Source organism: Schistocerca gregaria, chromosome 4, assembly GCF_023897955.1.
Source record: "Schistocerca gregaria isolate iqSchGreg1 chromosome 4, iqSchGreg1.2, whole genome shotgun sequence".
In the NCBI taxonomy this organism is placed as follows: Eukaryota; Metazoa; Arthropoda; class Insecta; order Orthoptera; family Acrididae; genus Schistocerca; species Schistocerca gregaria.
The window spans coordinates 209,004,726-209,022,861 of record NC_064923.1 but is presented as its reverse complement, the minus strand read 5'-3'; the positions used below and the strand labels follow the sequence as shown (position 1 = coordinate 209,022,861).

At 45.1% G+C, this 18,136-nt stretch overlaps 1 protein-coding gene across 1 annotated transcript in view; it reads left to right on the top strand.

Annotated features, from left to right (window-relative positions):
- The window catches only part of LOC126266933 (chondroitin sulfate proteoglycan 4), a 551,011-nt gene that overhangs the window by 43,061 nt on the left and 489,814 nt on the right, over positions 1–18,136 (top strand). Inside the window, exons 3-5 of the mRNA XM_049971625.1 lie at positions 795–1,100; positions 12,688–12,982; positions 17,223–17,525. Coding sequence (XP_049827582.1) covers positions 795–1,100; positions 12,688–12,982; positions 17,223–17,525 — 904 coding nt within the window. The remainder of the gene's footprint in view (positions 1–794; positions 1,101–12,687; positions 12,983–17,222; positions 17,526–18,136) is intronic.

The following is an 18,136-nucleotide window of genomic DNA, read 5'->3' as shown; positions in this document are numbered from 1 at the left end:
GCAGCCATTTCTGGACTTTATGTTCCCAAACAACAGTGAAATTTTAATCTGTGACAATGCGCCTAGTCACAGGGCCACAATTGCTTGCGATTTGTTTGAAAAACATTCGGGACCACTGGAAGGGACACCATCAAGAGGGCAGTTGGTACGCGAAACCCTCCAAGGGGTCACTTCCTCACTTATGGACGACTATGCAGGCGTCATGGTTCAATATTTCTGCAGGTGACTTAAAACGGCTTGTTGAATCTACATGTCAAGTCGAGTTACTGCACTACGCCGGGCAAAAGGAGGTCCAACATGGTATCAGGAGGTAACCCATGACTTTAGTCACCTCAGTTTTCAGCCGATGCCGTTTCATATTCGCAATTGTGGTTACATTTCCTGCATTTTGGAGTCTACTTCATTTGTCGTGGGATGCTCTTTTTGGCTGTTCTAGTCTGTCTCCTACATCGTTCGTGGGGTAAGCATTATTTTGCTCCTCAAGCAGCAGAATTTCTTCACCTCGACTGTTCCAAATTGGAATGAGAAGTTTGTCGTTAACGTCTTGTTGAGAAGCAGCAGAAATGGTATTAGAATCGGGCATTATTTGCATAGATTATCCAGACCCTTCTTCCCTTGTGCGGAGATCTTAATCCTGTTATTCCCTGTGGCGCCTCGTTTGCGCTCAGTGAGTAATGGCTGCCGAGTGTGGCCCGCCGCCGCTGATTAGAGGCGCCCACGGCTGGCGGTAACGAGTCGCCGCGGGTGTAGAGAGGGCAGACCTGTTGAGCCCCCCGCGGGCGCCGCCTTTGCAGGGAGAAGCTGCCGGGGCGCTTCTTCGAGCTGAACGTGCACTTCGGGCTGTTCGTGGGCAGCCAGGGCGACTTCTCGGAGCTGTTCCTGGGCCACCTGGAGAACCTGCGCGGCTGCCTCGCCGACGTGCGCTACAACGGCGTCGACGTGCTGCGGCGCGCGCGCGAGAGGCACGGCCACGTCGACGTGCACGGCGTCACCTGGACCTGCGCGCCCGAGTTCGACGCCGCCAGCGACCGCGACGTCAGCTTCGTCGAGAATGACGCCTTCCTAGCGCTGCCCAACCTCATCTCGCGCACCGGCGTCAGGTAAGCGCTGCGCAACGGATCACCTCGAAGAGCATAAAACCGGAAGTTGGTTGCAATAATTACACCTCTGTACTTTGATAAACAATATTTTATTCAAAGTAATCACTATTGCTATTTGTACATTTCTCCCAGCTCTCTGGCAAGCTACACTAATGGCCATTAAAATAGCTACACCAAGAAGAAATGCAGGTGATAAACCGGAATTCGTTGGACAAATATATTATACTAGAACTGACATGTGATTACATTTTCATGCACTTTCATTGTATAGATCCTGAGAAATCAGTACCCAGAACAACCACCTCTGGCCATAATAACGGCCTTGATACGCCTGGGCACTGAGTCAAACAGATTTTGGGTGGCGTGTACAGGTTCAGATGCCCATGCAGCTTCAACACCATACCACAGTTCATCAAGAGTAGTGACTGGCGTATTGTGACGAGACAGTTGTTCAGCCACCATTGACCAGACGTTTTCAGTTGGTGAGAAACCTGGAGAATGTGTTGGCCAGGGCAGCAGTCGAACATTGTCTGCATCCAGGAAGGCCCCTACAGGACCTGCAACATGCGGTCGTCCATTATCCTGCTGAAATGTAGGGTTTCGCAGGGATCGAATGAAGGGTATAGCCACCGGTCGTAACACATCTGAAATGTAGCGGCCACTGTTCAAAGTGCCGTCAGTGCGAACAAGAGGTGACCGAGACGTGTAACCAATGGCACCCCATACCATCACGCCGGGTAATACGCCAGTATGGCGATGACGAATACACCCTTCCAATGTGCGTTCGCCTCGATGCCGCCAAACACGGATGCGACCATCATGATGCTGTAAACAGAACCTGGATTCACCCGAAATGACGTTTTGCCATTCGTGCACCCAGATTCGTCGTTGAGTACACCATCGCAGGGGCTCCTGTCTGTGATTCAGCGTCAACGGTAACCGAAGCGGTGGTCTCCGAGCCGATAGACCATGCTGCTGCAAACGTCGTCGAAATGTTCTTGCAGATGGTTGTTGTCTTGCAAACTTCCCCATCTGTTGACTCAGGGACCGAGACGTGGCTGCACCTCGACTGCTAGTGACAGGAGGCCGTTGGGATCCAGCACGACGTTCTGTATTTGAGCAGCAATGTCGCGATACGATAAACCGCATCCCGATAGTCTGCAATCCGACCTTTATCAAAGTCGAAAAAGTGATGGTAAGCATTTCTCCTCCTTACACGAGGATTCACAACAACGTTTCACTAGGCAACGCCGGTCAACTGCTGTTTGTGTATGAGAAATCGGTAGGAAACTTTCGCCATGTCAGCACTTTGTAGGGTTCACCAACGGTGCCAACCTTGTGTGAATGCTCAGAAAAGCTAATCATATCACAGCATCTTCTTCCCGTCGGTTAAATTTAACGTCTGTAGGACGTCATCTTAGTGGTGTAGCAATTTAATGGCCAGTAGTGTATGAATGCCACACCATAAAAACAGTTCTTCTTTTGAAGCGAAGCAGCCAAAGAGTCATTTTCGTAAATTTTCATACGAACTGACGCGTTGTTCAGCGAGAACGTGTCCCGATGTTGCAATTAGACGATAATTGGACGGAGCCAAGTCTGGAGAACTGGCCGCATGCCCTAGTATTTCCCAATTGAACGCATCGATCGTTTCCCTGACCCGTTTTGGTGTGTGTGATGGGGCGTTGTCATGGAGCAATATGCCTCTGTGTTGCCTGTTTACATATTCCTGTCGTTTTTCACGTAATGCTAGATTTAAATCGATCACTTGCTGCTGGTGGCGATCAGTGTTAACAGTTTCACCAGGTTTTAGCAGTTCTTCTGATCCCACCAAACACAGATTTTCTGTTCTTTCCAAAGCGATTTGATCTCGCAGTATATGTCGATGGTTTGCCGGGATTCACCCATGATTTACGACGCTTAGGATTGTCATAATACATCCATTTTTCATCACCTGTCACTATTCGATGAAGAAACATCTTTTTTTTGTATTTGGTGAGCAGCATTTCACAAGTGGTCTTCCGATTTGCTTTCAGTTCATGCGGAACCTATCTTCTCACTTTCTGCACCTTTCCCGTAGCGTCCGAGCGAAGAAAAATGTCTTTCTGCGACATATTCCATTGTTCCCTGAGTTCCTGTTGAGTCTGAGCATCATCTTCATCCAAAAGGTTATCTTCGAACTTTTTCGGTTGTTTCCCGCGCTCGTCGTTTCTCACGTCAAAATTGCCTCTTTTATTTTTAACCACTCGAAACAGTATGTTATCCTAAAAGCATGATCGCGGAGAGCTTCGACAAGAAAATTCGATGCGATCCTGCACCAGTTTTCTTTAAATGATAACAGATAACCAATGCTGTCCGAAAATCGTAGTTCGTAGACATAAAAGGCGACTTGTTTACGGGTTTGTAACAGATGCAGATGTATGGAACTTGGATTACTGTGTGTTGACATTCGTCGTCAACCGTTACAGGAAGCAGATGGCATTGCGGACGTGGTCTCACGTGCCCTACACTGACGGCCAGCACCATCTACAGGGAAATTCCGGTTTCATATTTCTACACATGGTATACACGGTAACATCGGTGGAATAACGAAACGAGGATGCTTCTAATTTCTCATACGAAAATAGTTAAAAACTAACGCATAAAAATAATAAAAAGATGCACGATGAAAGAAATACAGAAAGCCATCTGACTCTGACAAAAGAATGAATTTAAAAACATAAGAAAGTACCATGAACTTGTACAAAGTGAATCTTGTGTTTGGCAAAAATACTTCGGAACTTTGAAATTGGCACCTATAAGCCCAACATATGTTCTGAAATAACTACAGTATTGCTTGGCCGAATGTTAAACTGAAAAAAAAAAACGGATGCATTTACCAATGATAGATGTGGAACACACAATAGTACTGCTCAGACTAAATACTGGTGTGGTATGGTCCTAATATGCTGGTGCTGCTATAACTGCTCACCGTTAATTAGCAGCCCAACAGGAGCAGAAAGTTGCCTCCGTCTCTGGCTGTCTCAAGTACGATGCTAGGATCGCACAGAGAACTTTGGACCCCCGACTCACTGCTCCAGTGGCGGCTCCATATTGCAAAGCTGTGTTCAGCACCACAACCTGCGTCGAAATATCTCATGTCTGACTCATTCCAACACCTCGCTCTTTCCTTACCACCAAGAAAACATGGCCACTAATCATTTTACAACTGTCTAGTGTCTGAGTGTCTGCCTGTAGCGTAAATGCTTCTTTACCAAAATATCCCATTAAGAATGTGCATCATGTTAAAAAGAAAAGTCCAGTGACCTCTTTATCGTACCCTCCTCTCCAAAAATACTTCCCTCTGTATGATGCGACTTCGGGACATAACATGGGTTTTAACAATCGGAATTTCGCATCCAGCAGCTAGCTTCACTTCTCAGGTCCCGGGACAGTTAAAGAACTATGCCAGAGACTAGCTGCTAAATCTACGACAGTTTCATGTTTTTTAGACTGCGAGAGATTTTTATCTGCTTTAGACATTCTTAGTATGTGCTGTGCACCGGCCTTCTCCCATGCCACAGCTCTCTGCTCGATAGGCAAATGTGCAAACATACCATAAAACTGACCAACAGCTGCATTCCGCCAAGAAACTGCACGACGACGCAAATTCCAGCTTGACAGCACTTCTCTACCTGCGGCACGGCCCAACTCTGTTTCCATGAACACCTGTGTCCCAGCTGCATCACAAAGCTCGTTTTTTTTCTGCTGGACCTCCACCACATGTGAATGAGATTCCCAAGCTCTCTCAGAAACGCAAAGAACAAATACACTATCAGGTGAAATGTGAAAATGCTATTCAAGAAATAAGTCACCAAAAAGTCAACACATTTAGTAACTGCAGTCATGTTTAGCCTTTAAAAGCATTGTTGTGAGATCCTACCTCTGCATTGTTCTCTGGTTGAAGTAAGTATCATATTGAATGAAAAGAGACAAGCTAAATGGCTTGTCGTTTTTCATGACCAGGTGTTCCTGACGATAGAATGTCGGTATGCCTACGAGGTATTCGGTTCCCTCACAACACTGAAGATAACTCTTATCTACGACTGAACTGTGTAACAGTTCCAATTCATATCCCAATTGCTTGTTAGATGCAAGTATTTGTCTGAGTTGACCGATTTCATCTGTGAGTCTCTGCAGTTATCATCAAAGTTTACACGTTTTTCGTTTTGCTAAACGGAAAGCTTTACATGTCTGAACATTTGAAACGAGTTGCCAGTCCTCGCACCATTTCGAAATCTTATTGATATCTGACTCTTTGTGCAGCTTTTTTCAGGCATTACTAGATTACCGGTAACTACCTGCGAAAATGTCTAAGCTTACTATTAACATTGTCTGCAAGGCCATTAATATACGGTATAAATAACATATTTGATGTAGAATCCTACAGGTATTCGATCGGGCTATGGAACTACATACAATCTAAACGATTCCATTTGAGTTGCGAATACATTCTAAAATTCTACGACAAACTGACGTCAAGGAAATGGGACGATAGTTTTGTGGGTCCCTTCTGCTGTCCTTGTTGTAGATGGAAGTGACCTGTGCCTTCTTCCAACCACTAGGCACAGTTTCTTGTTCGAGTAATGTAAATTATGGTCAAAAGAGAGGATAAATCGCTGAAAATTTGAGTAGGATCTGACAGGTATTCGACTGGGCAATGTTAACGATTCCATTTGTTTCTCAACAACACTGCTTCTAATATCCATACAACTTTTCAGTGGTACGAGTATTAAATTGAGAAATACCTCTAGATTTTGGTTTGTAAAGGAACAGATAAAAATACAGTCTGTGCCTCTGCTTTGCTTTTCTGCCCTTATTTTCAGTTCATGTCTCGTCATTGGTATCTGGAAATTAACTTTCATGCCACCAACTGACCTTTTATACTATAATAATGTTCTTGTTTCTATGAGAAGTTTTTCGATTATATTCTGCTACAATAGTAGTTGAACGTTTCATGCATTTTTCTCTTGAGAGCCAAATATGTTTCATGCAGCATCTCGCGACGTGCAGCTCTATGATTCGTCTTGCACCAGCTACGAAATACTTTCTACCTCTTCATGAGTTTTGTTACAGTGACTATATACCATGGAGCGTCACTCCCATCACAAACCGCCCTACTAGGTACATATCTATCAAGTGGCTACTACGAAATACCTTCTACATCTTCATGAGTTTTGTTACAGTGACTATATACCATGGAGCGTCACTCCCATCACAAACCGCCCTTCTAGGTACATATCTATCAAGTGGCTACTACTCGATTAACTTGCGAGAAATCATAATTTTTTACATGAATTTGAACTTTATAAAAAGTGGTTGAAGTGATTGCTATATTTCCAGTGTACATCATGGGTGAGGCAAAATATCGGATGGTAACGTACACGGCGGAGTCAGGGATTTTCTCTGCCTCGTGATGACTGGGTGTTGTGTGATGTCCTTGGATAAGTTAGGTTTAGGTAGTTCTAAGTTCTAGGGGACTGATGACCATAGCTGTTAAGTCCCATAGTGCTCAGAGCCATTTTGGTAACGTCCAAATGGGATCAATTTTTGAAAACGCTTGTAAGTCTGAGAAATGGCCAGCCATTTCGATTGTCTCTTCTTATTATATGTGATAATGCATCTAGAGGATGACGAGGAAGCACGATGTAACAATAATAGTTTTGAAGAGTGAATATGACTGCAGTGACCTTATATTCTGACTTCTTGGTGACGTCTTCTCTTAATTAGCTTTTTTCATATTTAACATGGTGCTGGTTCTGTTCTTAACTTTTCTGAGAGAGCTTGCGAGACGCCACCCATGTTGGACACAGGACAGGTGATGGAGGGTGTAGCAGAAAACGCTGACCTTTATTATGTAGCTGGGACAGGCATTTACAGACACAGAGTTGGACCAAGTCACAGGTAGACAGAGATGGGTTTTCAGGGTGGAAGTTGCGTCACCGGGGGGCTCCCTGATGGTAGTATCTTCTGTTTGGCGTTATAGCATGTTTCCTTTCCGGCGAGGTGAACAGAACTGTGAGATGGAAGAGAGAACTTATATCAGCAAGAGGTCAGCATTCTGCCATGTTCAACACATAAAAACCCTCGAGCTTTTAAAGAAACATGTAGAGGTTGAAGAATTAGTGGCTAGCCACAGGCACAGTTCTTTAACTTTCCCACAACCTGGTAAGCGAGCCCTGTTGCTGTATGCAAAATTGTCAGTTGTTAAAATTCATGTGATGACGTGAGGTGAGACAACATAGAAGGAAGTCTTTTAGAGAAGAGGGGACGACAGAGAAGTCATCGGGGCTTTTTATCATGATGCCCATTTTGGATGGGATATTTTGCTGAAGAAGCAATTATACCTTTGGCTTAGAGAGAGTAAATGTTACATTATTGTCAGTCCTGTTTGCTTGGTGGTAAGGAAAGAGCAGGCTGTTCTATTCTGATAGATAAGAAGGGACTTGAAGGTGGACCTAAGCGCTGAAGACATCGGTACAGTCTACGGTCTCTATTGGAGCAGCCAGTCGGGGGTCCAGTGTTCGAGTGTGCAGAATCGCAATCCTAGCGTCGCACTTCAGAGAGCCAGAGACAGAGGCAACATTTTGCATGTCTCTCACTGGTAATTTATGGGGAGCAATAATAGCAATACCGATATATTGGGACAATCGCTGATCAGAATTAAGTCTCAACATTGTAATTACTTGTTCCACGTCCATCAGTGTACTGGTAGATGCATAGTTATCAGCAAAGCAGTTATTGTAATCGATCAGTAGGAAAATCACGAGTTCTTCCAGAACATCAGTTGCGCTTACGTGTGCCAATTTCAAACTTTCGAAGCAACTTTGTCAAACGGAAGATTCGCTTTATTTTGAGCTTATGGTGCTTTTTTGTATCTTTAACTTTTTTTGGCATAGAGTCAGCTGCATTTCAATATTCGTTCTTTCTTTGAATAAATTAATATGTTTATTCTAATCTTTTCTTGTTATAACACTTTTTTTAATTTTTGAAATTAGTCAATTTCCCCCTCCCATTCCTTTGGTTTATTAATCTGATTTCATGCAGTAATGTGGCCTGAATCTTAAGCGTGTGCGTCTGCCTCATAATTAATTTTTTGAATTTTGATTCGGGTTTGAATAGACAAAATGTCCAGACACTCTGTGACCAAAATGGTACTGAAACAGAGGATGACAGACTAAAGGCCGAATTACTAAATGTCTTCTTCCAAAGCTGTTTCACAGAGGAAGACTGCACTGTGCTTCCTTCTCTAGATTGTCGCACAGTTGACAAAATGGTAGATATCGAAGTAGACGACAGAGGGATAGAGAAACAATTAAAATCGCTCAAAAGAGGAAAGGCCGCTGGTCCTGATGGGATACCAGTTCGATTTTACACAGAGTACGCGAAGGAACTTGCCCCCCTTCTTGCAGCGGTGTACCGTAGGTCTCTAGAAGAGCGAAGCGTTCCAAAGGATTGGAAAAGGGCACAGGTCATCCCCGTTCTCAAGAAGGGACGTCGAACAGATGTGCAGAACTATAGACCTATATCTCTAACGTCGATCAGTTGTAGAATTTTGGAACACGTATTATGTTCGAGTATAATGTCTTTTCTGGAGACTAGAAATCTACTCTGTAGGAATCAGCATGGGTTTCGAAAAAGACGATCGTGTGAAACCCAGCTCGCGCTATTCGTCCACGAGACTCAGAGGGCCTTAGACACGGGTTCACAGGTAGATGCCGTGTTTCTTGACTTCCGCAAGGCGTTTGACACAGTTCCCCACAGTCGTTTAATGAACAAAGTAAGAGCATACGGACTATCAGATCAATTGTGTGATTGGATTGAGGAGTTCCTAGATAACAGAACGCAGCACGTCATTCTCAATGGAGAGAAGTCTTCCGAAGTAAGAGTGATTTCAGGTGTGCCGCAGGGGAGTGTCATAGGACCGTTGCTATTCACAATATACATAAATGACCTGGTGGATGACATCGGAAGTTCACTGAGGCTTTTTGCAGATGATGCTGTGGTGTATCGAAAGGTTGCAACAATGGAAAATTGTACTGAAATGCAGGAGGATCTGCAGCGAATTGACGCATGGTGCACGGAATGGCAATTGAATCTCAATGTAGCGAAGTGTAATGTGATGCGAATACATAGAAAGATAGGTCCCTTATCATTTAGCTACAAAATAGCAGGTCAGCAACTGGAAGCAGTTAATTCCATAAATTATCTGGGAGTACGCATTAGGAGTGATTTAAAATGGAATGATCATATGAAGTTGATCGTCGGTAAAGCAGATGCCAGACTGAGATTCATTGGAAGAATCCTAAGGAAATGCAATCCGACAACAAAGGAAGTAGGTTACAGTACGCTTGTTCGCCCAATGCTTGAATACTGCTCAGCAGTGTGGGATCCGCACCAGGTAGGGTTGATAGAAGAGATAGAGAAGATCCAACGGAGAGCAGCGCGCTTCGTTACAGGATCATTTAGTAATTGCGAAAGCGTTACGGAGATGATAGATAAACTCCAGTGGAAGACTCTGCAGGAGAGACGCTCAGTAGCTCGGTACGGGCTTTTGTTAAAGTTTCGAGAACATACCTTCACCGAAGAGTCAAGCAGTATATTGCTCCCTCCTACGTATATCTCGCGAAGAGACCATGAGGATAAGATTAGAGAGATTAGAGCCCACACAGAAGCATACCGACAATCCTTCTTTCCACGTACAATACGAGACTGGAATAGAAGGGAGAACCGATAGAGGTACTCAGGGTACCCTCCGCCACGCACCGTCAGGTGGCTTGCGGAGTACGGATGTAGATGTAGATGTAGAGGTTTTGCAAGTATAACTGAATTTCTGCCTAGGCTTTTGCCTATCGTCTAGTAACAAGATCACTTTTTCAGTTAGATATTATTTATTCATTGTACTTGCACCAATTTTTGACAAAATCTTTTCCATTAAAAAAGGCGTACTGACAAATGTTAACATAGAAGGTTATTGGACTATGACTACAACAAATTCCGACAAGGCTCCACATTGGTGGGTCCAGAAACCTTCATATAAATGACGTTCTAAAATTTTTCACAATTGGAGTCTGTATGTAATTAAACTTTTAAATAAAAATTATGAATTTTCACAATTCGACTTACATAATTTGGTTGTACATGATAACATGATTGACAATTAGAAAACTGCTAAAACTTTTTTCATAACGAAATTTTATGAGAGAGGTTTTGCAAGCAGTCAAGTCAAATAAATCTGAATAACATAGTAATTTCATAAATGTAACACTCTTTTAATCGGATATTTGGTTAATAATTTGTACATACTTTCAAGCTGGTTGCTAACAATAGAGTTTTCTGGAATGTGCGATAAATGGTAATTTTATTTAAAATAATAACATTATGGTGTCAAAGAACATGATTATTAATTATATTGGAAATCAGGCAAAAATCAAAATTACGAGTTTAAAAAGTGGCACAGTAATTACAAACATGCCCCTAATCACTCCTTATGAATTGTGTACTTGGTTAGAGAATGTGATCAAATGATTAACTAGAATGGCATGTTACAATCTGTTCCTTTATATTTGACCGAAAGCTCTTTTGTATGCGACGGTCCAGAGTTAAATGTTGTATATGTCGTCTCTTTATCTACACTGCCGGCCATCCAAAACGCAACACCAAGAACCACCACAAGATACCACATTGGTTTGGGATATTACGCGTTCAACAAAGATCATATGATTGAAAATACAGCCCCATGTGAAGTGAGGAAGATGATGAAATCCTTATTGGGTGTTGTTGCTATTTCTGGCTATAACTGGTGCTACACGCCTCGGCTTTGAATCGAAGAGGCTCTGGATGTGTTGTTGGGGTACCGCAGTCCATGCTGCTTTTACATATTGTCAAAGTTCAACAGTCATCGACCAGATATTTATCGTAGGTGAGAGGTCGGGAGTACAGTGAGAACAAAGCTGCAACGTAGTCCGAAGAAGAGGTCTTGAAGATAGCGTGACAAGTGCGGTCGCGCTTTATCCTGCTGCAATGTGCCCTTCGCCAAGCTCCAAACGTATGGGAGGACAACAGGCTCCAACACTTCTCAACAGATGTAGCTCCAGCTAGTTTGTCTGCCGACAGTAGGTGTTGGTGGGCGGGGGGGGGGAGTGGAATCCAGTAACACCCGAAACCATAATACCACATACAGGAGTAGTTTCTCACCACTGAGACTCCAGATTATAATCTCACAATCGTGGCAGTGCGGGCAGAATTGGGACTTCATTAAAGTCAGTACCGCCATTAGACTGTTGTTTATTTGCAGTGTTACATTTACACTTACACGATCATGATTTCGGCTTCAAAGTGCCATTACCAAGTGAGTATACCATCTTGGAATACTCAGTGATGAAACAAAGCAGTAGGCGTTACCAGAAATATCGACCCTTAGAAAATGTGTCTGATAGTGTATTTTAATACGAGAGTATGTCATCTTAGGCACCGTATAACGCTTAAAACACTTGATAATGGCACTTTGAAGCCGAAATCATGATCGTGTAAGTGTAAATGAAACCACACAAATAAACAACAGTCTAATGGCGGTAATGACTTTAAAGAAATATATTACGACTGTGGCCCCGTATTATGAAAGAAATTATTAGAATTGGGACTCGTCGGTAAGAACAATATCTTAGCATTCCACTGCCCATATCCGTCGTTCATTGCGCCCTTTCCGGCGCTAACGCCTATGGTGTTGCAGCAGTGGTAAACACAGCAATGGACGCCTTGCGGACAGCCTACTCTGCTGCAAACGACGACGAATCGTATGCGCGAGCACTGCTTGTTGCGCAACAGACCGAATATTTTGTCATATAGTTCCTGATGTGGGTGAGAGATCAATCACTGCGTGACGCACAATATGCCCATTATTATTTGCAGTGTAGCAAGGAGGTGGGTGAAATCGGTCTCGTTGGTCCCTCATTCTCTTCTGCAGACAGCAATTACAGATCCTCATTACGGCTGTTTGTTTCCGTCCGACACGATCTCCAATTTCTCTGTAGGGTAACCCGCAATCCTTATAGGCAACTATTCTTACTCGGTCGGATTCCGAAAGATGCATGAAAGACGTTCGCTTTCTTCTACGAGGCGTTCTGAAGCTGCTTATTCAAAACAATTGCACAGAAGAACAATTCCGGCACGTCCACACGGTCGTGTGTTCACCCTTTATAGAGCGGTTGAAGATGGCGCTACTGGCCCCCATGATGTGCGCCTTCACTGCAGTACTAATTATCTGCGTCTTTCGTCGCCACTAACGACAGCTGAAAGTTACTCTTGATTTGGATGCTTCCTTCAGGTTGTTGAATTTTGGGTGGCCAGCAGTGTAGCTTGTTGAACACACAAATCTTTCTGCTTGCTTCAGTTACCCACTGTATTTTGGTAATCATTGTTGTAAGGCGAGGTGAGAAGTGTGCCCGGATAGCTCAGATAGTAAAAGTTTTACTGGCGAAAAGCAAAAGTTCCGATGGGGCACACAGTTCCAGAATGGGTAAGGTGTGACGCTGGTGGCTGTGGCACGCAGGTGGCGCATGGACGTGAAGACGGCGTCGCCGCTGGGGCTGCTGGTGTACAACGCGGGGCTGACGACGCAGTCGGACTTCGTGGCCCTCGAGCTGGTGGACGGCCGGCCGCGACTGCTGCTCAACAAGGGCAATGGACCCACAGAGCTGCAGAGCGACGTCGCCGTGGCGGACGGCGCCTGGCACACGCTCGCCGTCCACTTCAACCCCACCTTCATGGAGGTCTCCGTGGATGGCGCCGTCTCCAGTCTGCGCCTCCCACCGGGCGGCAGCCGCTTCTTCGACCTCGCTGACACCGTACGTAAGCTCTTTTGTCACACAGCTTCCTCACTGCTCAATGCTCAAAACACAGAGTAAATGTAACACTTGAGTCTGGGAGCTCTTCAGACGATAGCCTCTCTTTAATGCCAGAGCGAGAAAACTAGCTTTATCTCTCAACTGACCTTAGTCGTAGAAATCATACTAGCCAGGTGATGCAGAAACTGGTACACGGCCAGTCAAGACTACAGGGTGTCCCAAACGTTCGGAGGGGCTAAACGTCACGAGACGAGCAATCTGCCATCTTGGAGTCCGCCATATTGAACTCAGCTCACGTTTCTTCGATTGGAGGCTGGTTACGAGGTACATGTTTTAAGGGCAGAACTTAATGAGAAACAAAGTGGTAAAGTCCGTCTCGCAGGATTTTTCATAGGTACTTTGTTATAAGATGTGTAGTTCGTCATGAATCACGACGCAAATGTCACGCAACATATTGCAAAACAAAGTGCACTGTTCAAAATATGTTCTGCATGCTGTCCACATGTCTGAAAACATTTGGGTATCCGTTAAAGAATGTTTGCATTCACACAATGCAACAAAGCCGGCGTGACAGTATCACACTCCTCGGTAATCTGCTGTTCCAGGTGCTACACTTCACGGACTTCAGGTACCCCACAGATAGATATCTACAGGGGTCAGATCAGGTAACGTGGTAACCACTTCATCGGATCAGCATGCTCAATCCATCAGTTGGGTAATTGCATGTCAAGCTATTCCACTACACAGGCATCAAAATGGTCTGGTGCCACGTCCTGCTGAAAGTACAAAGGAAATGTTCCATCGCGTCTGAGAACCGTAGACATGACCACCTCATCCAGAATCTGCAGATAGGTCGTAATACTGAGGTTTTCTATCAGAAACATAGAGCAAACGAGACGCGTTCCAGATGCTGCAACATGTACTCACTTTTCCACTTTTTTGAATCCTACAGCAAGACGTCCACCTGGGATTGTCCGAAAACCTGTATCGCAGGTTATGCTTGTTGACGTGCCCATTGACGTAAAAATTCGCCTCATCGCTAAAGAGTACGTTGTAAGCAAGATTGTAGTTGGTGGCGTGTTTTGCTAACAGTCACTCACAAAACTGAGTCCGTCAATCTGGGTCGTTTTCCGCCAGACGCTTTTGGAGCTACATTTTGAATTAATGCCTTTTCTCTTGCTGTAGGATTCGGTGGATACTGCTTCGAGGGATGCCGTGCCGTTGAGCGAGTTGCCCGATACCTTGGACGGGAGTCATGGCCACTGCTGCTAACACTGCCGTGGTCGCAGCATTACATGTTATTGTGTGGGGACGGCCCGTACGGAACTTATCTGCCACTGATGTCGTTTCTTGAAACTTTCTGATTAGTATCCGGACGCCACTTTCGGTGATGGTTTCCCTGCCAAGGTGTCGCTGGTTGAAGTCCCTGGTAATTGTCATGGAACTCCGGTCGCCAGATAGCAGGATGATTTCTATCCTCTCTTCTTCGGTCAGCGGCATGTTGTCCTTTAACTACCAATCTGTAACGACAGGAATAGAATGTGCTTACCTTTGAACACTCTGCATGACGAATTACACATGTTATAACAAATTATGTACAACTTTTTACTTATCAAAGATATTGCGAAATGGAATTCATCATTGTGTTTCTCGTCAAATTCTACTCTTAAAATATGTATCACGTGATTTATGTCGGGAACAAGCTGAGACGGTGTTTGTGTACGGCCAAACAGATGGAAACGGTCAAGAGGTAGCATATCCTGTAGAACTCGGTTCTCCAGATGTGGTGTACGAAAAGTCCGACGCCTCCCTATACGATCGTCTGCCGGGAAGGGCCCATGGGCACATAAATGCTCAAACAGGACGTGAAATGTTGTGTGATGTGGTTGGTGAGAGTACGTGTTCTGGTATAGACCGTTTACACCTGCTTGGCCGTACACAAATACCATCTCGGCTTGTTTCCGACATGAATACCGGACCATTCTGCTCCTTATAGTGCCCTGTGTCAGTCACCCAGCCTGCGTGTACAAGGAACACACGCAACGATTCAGAGGAACTTTTATTCGTCAGCGCCATCTAACCTGGCAACGGTGCATTTCGTGATACAAGTTCATAGGAGATTTTTCTTCCATTTCCAGTCAGTAATACGTCCCTGCCGTTTATTGTTTTATTAATGTTCACCCTGTATAAAACAAGATATAAATTAGAGGGATACATAAGGAGAACCTAATATTAGGTATAAAATTATCGACAATGGTCGTGCATGGAGAAGGAACTTCTGAATGATAGAGATGTACAGCTGCTTTTTAATACTGGAGACTCCGCCTACAGCTGAGTGCATGATATCGAGTATTAATCGAGAGGATTATGTGCAAAAAAAAAGTGATATTAGCAAATAGAACTTCAAAAATGCGTAGAATAATTTTATAATAAAGGAATAAGAGCTTATCAATATGGCTATTGTCAAATAGATGTATTAAGAGCTTTAAAACGGAAACAAATGAACATCACATTCGTTGGTGTAATTTGCTCGTTAGTGGGATGCTGGAAAAATAATAATTGTATTTTGATTTCTAAGGAGATTCAGTACGTTAAAGAAGTAGCAGCAAAGCGACTCCAAAGGATGGCTATAAGTATCGACAAGGGACGTCCAGCATCTCTTTCGAAATCACCCCCGCTGTTGTATCTTTGGAACGGCGTCCACCGTCTCCATAGAAACCAACAATATAGCAATTATTTTTCCAGCATGGGCCTAAAGGGCAAATTACACACAATGAATGTGATGCTGTTTCCTATTCTTAAAGCTCTCGGTGTATTTATTTGACATTAGCTGTATTCACAAGGTGTTTACTGAGCGAGGTGGCGCAGTGGTTAGGACACTAGACTCGTATTCCGGAGGACGATGGGTGACACCTGCGTCCGGCCATCTTGATTTAGGTTTTCCGCGATTTGTCTAAATCGCTCCAGCCAAATTCCGGGACGGTCCTTTGAAACGACACGGACGACTTCCTTCCAAATCCTTCTCTAATCCGATGGGACCGATGACCTCTGTGTTTGGTACCCTCCCCCGAATCAACCAACAAGCTGTTTCTCTTTTATCATAAAATTATTCTACGTAAGTTTTACGCTCTCTTTACTAAAAGTACATCTTTTTGTATGTAGTTCTCTCAACTTATGTACCCGCGCTGTCAAAGGTGCCTTGCCACGGTCCGTGCGGCTCCCCCGCCCCCTCCCCCTGTCGGAGATTCGACTCTTCCCTTTTTTTTATTTTTCTTATTTAGACTCTCATTTTGTTCGCTTTCGTTCGATGCATCTGCTCGTGGCGGACGTCGTAAGACACCCGTTTAAGTTCTTTGTTGGCGGACGTCGTAAGACACCCGTTTAAGTTCTTTGTTGGTCGATTGACTCAGTTTTTTTTATTACAGTGGGCAGCTAACACACTGAACGAACACGCTGCGCTATCGTGCTGGCAAAAATCATTTTGTTCTATATTATTCGCTGAATTTGTTCAGGGCGGACGTCCGATGACACACGTTCAGTTTGTACGTACATCCATTCGCTCGGTTTTCTTTAAATTTTATTTTCTTACTAAGGTAAGCGCCGGACGTGGTGGCCGAGTGATTCTAGGCGATACAATCCGGAACCGCACGACCGCTACGGTCGCAGGTTCGAATCCTGCCTCGGGCATGGATGTGTGTGATGTCCTTAGGTTAGGTAGGTTTCAGTATTTCTAAGTTCTAAGGGACTGATAACCATAGCAGTTAAGTCCCATAGTGCTCAGAGCCATTTGAACCATTTGAACTAAGGTAAGCTAAGGCGCTGACCGAACACGCTAAGCTACCGTCTCGGCACCGTCCCTCCGGTATGGGTGTGTGTGTTGTCCGTAGCGTAGGTTAGTTCAATGTAGATTAAGAAGTGTGTAGGCTTAGGGACCGATGGCCTCAGCAGTTTGGTCCCGTAAGACCTTAACACAAATTCCCAGATTTTTGGCTCATATCTGATGGGATAACGCTGGCATCACGCTGTAAAATGTTTTCCTCTAATTTATATACTGTATTATATTTCAGTTGAAGGTCTGAAGATGAACATATGGTGATCGAAACCGGTCACCTTCTAATATACGTACCTTGTGACCTATACTTTTCCATAATTTATTTCTAATTAATTCGTACTGTTGCTGTACGTGCATCTCGTGCTGTGCTGTGGGGGCGAGCTAGCGGGGGTTCCCGTGTGCCGGCAGGTGTTCGTGGGCGGCACGGAGGTTAACAAGCGGGCGCGCGCGCGGACGCAGGGCGTGCGCTCGGCGACGGCGTCGTTCCGCGGCTGCGTGCGCAACATGTGGGCCGAGCAGCGGCGCGTCGGCTTCCCCGAGGCGCGCGTCACGCACGGCGTGCTGCCCGACTGCGTGTGGACGTTCGCGTGCGCCGCGCGCCAGCCCTGCGTGCCTGCGGCCCGCTGCCACCAGCACGGCGTCGACTCGTTCCGCTGCTCCGACTGCGGCCAGCCCATGTGCGTCAAGCCCGACTACGCGGAGAGCTACAAGGTGCGTGCCGCCACTGCCCTCTGCCTGCCACCCGCTGCACTAGGCCGACGAGGACGGCGAACGACGGAGACCGGAATCGGCTGAAAGTTGGGCTTTAAAGCATTGGCGTTCGGCTTCTCATCCACACCAAACGAAGGGCTTGCTTACTAGGGATTTGGCCTTCTAGGAAAGCTATTCTTATGAAGTAGCATTTTAATTACGATTTCACCTGACTATATTATGAGGGGAGAAGAGGATTTAACAGTAGTCGCACCTGTAAGATTTATTTTACTGCAAGAAGCATGGCATTAGAAAAACAAGAAGAAGAAGGAGAAGAAGAAGAAACGACGACGGTGGAAAACCACACTGACAGAACCACAGGCACATAGACACAGGCAACAAAGCATGCACAATGTCGGCACTAGTACAGTGTATATCCACCTTTCGCAGCAATGCAGGCTGCTATTCTCCCATGGAGACGATCGTAGAGAAGCTGGATGTAGTCCTGTGGAACGGCTTGCCATGCCATTTCCACCTGGCGCCTCAGTTGGACCAGCATTCGTGCTGGACGTGCAGTCCGCGTGAGACGACGCTTCATCCAGTCCCAAACATGCTCAATGGGGGACAGATCA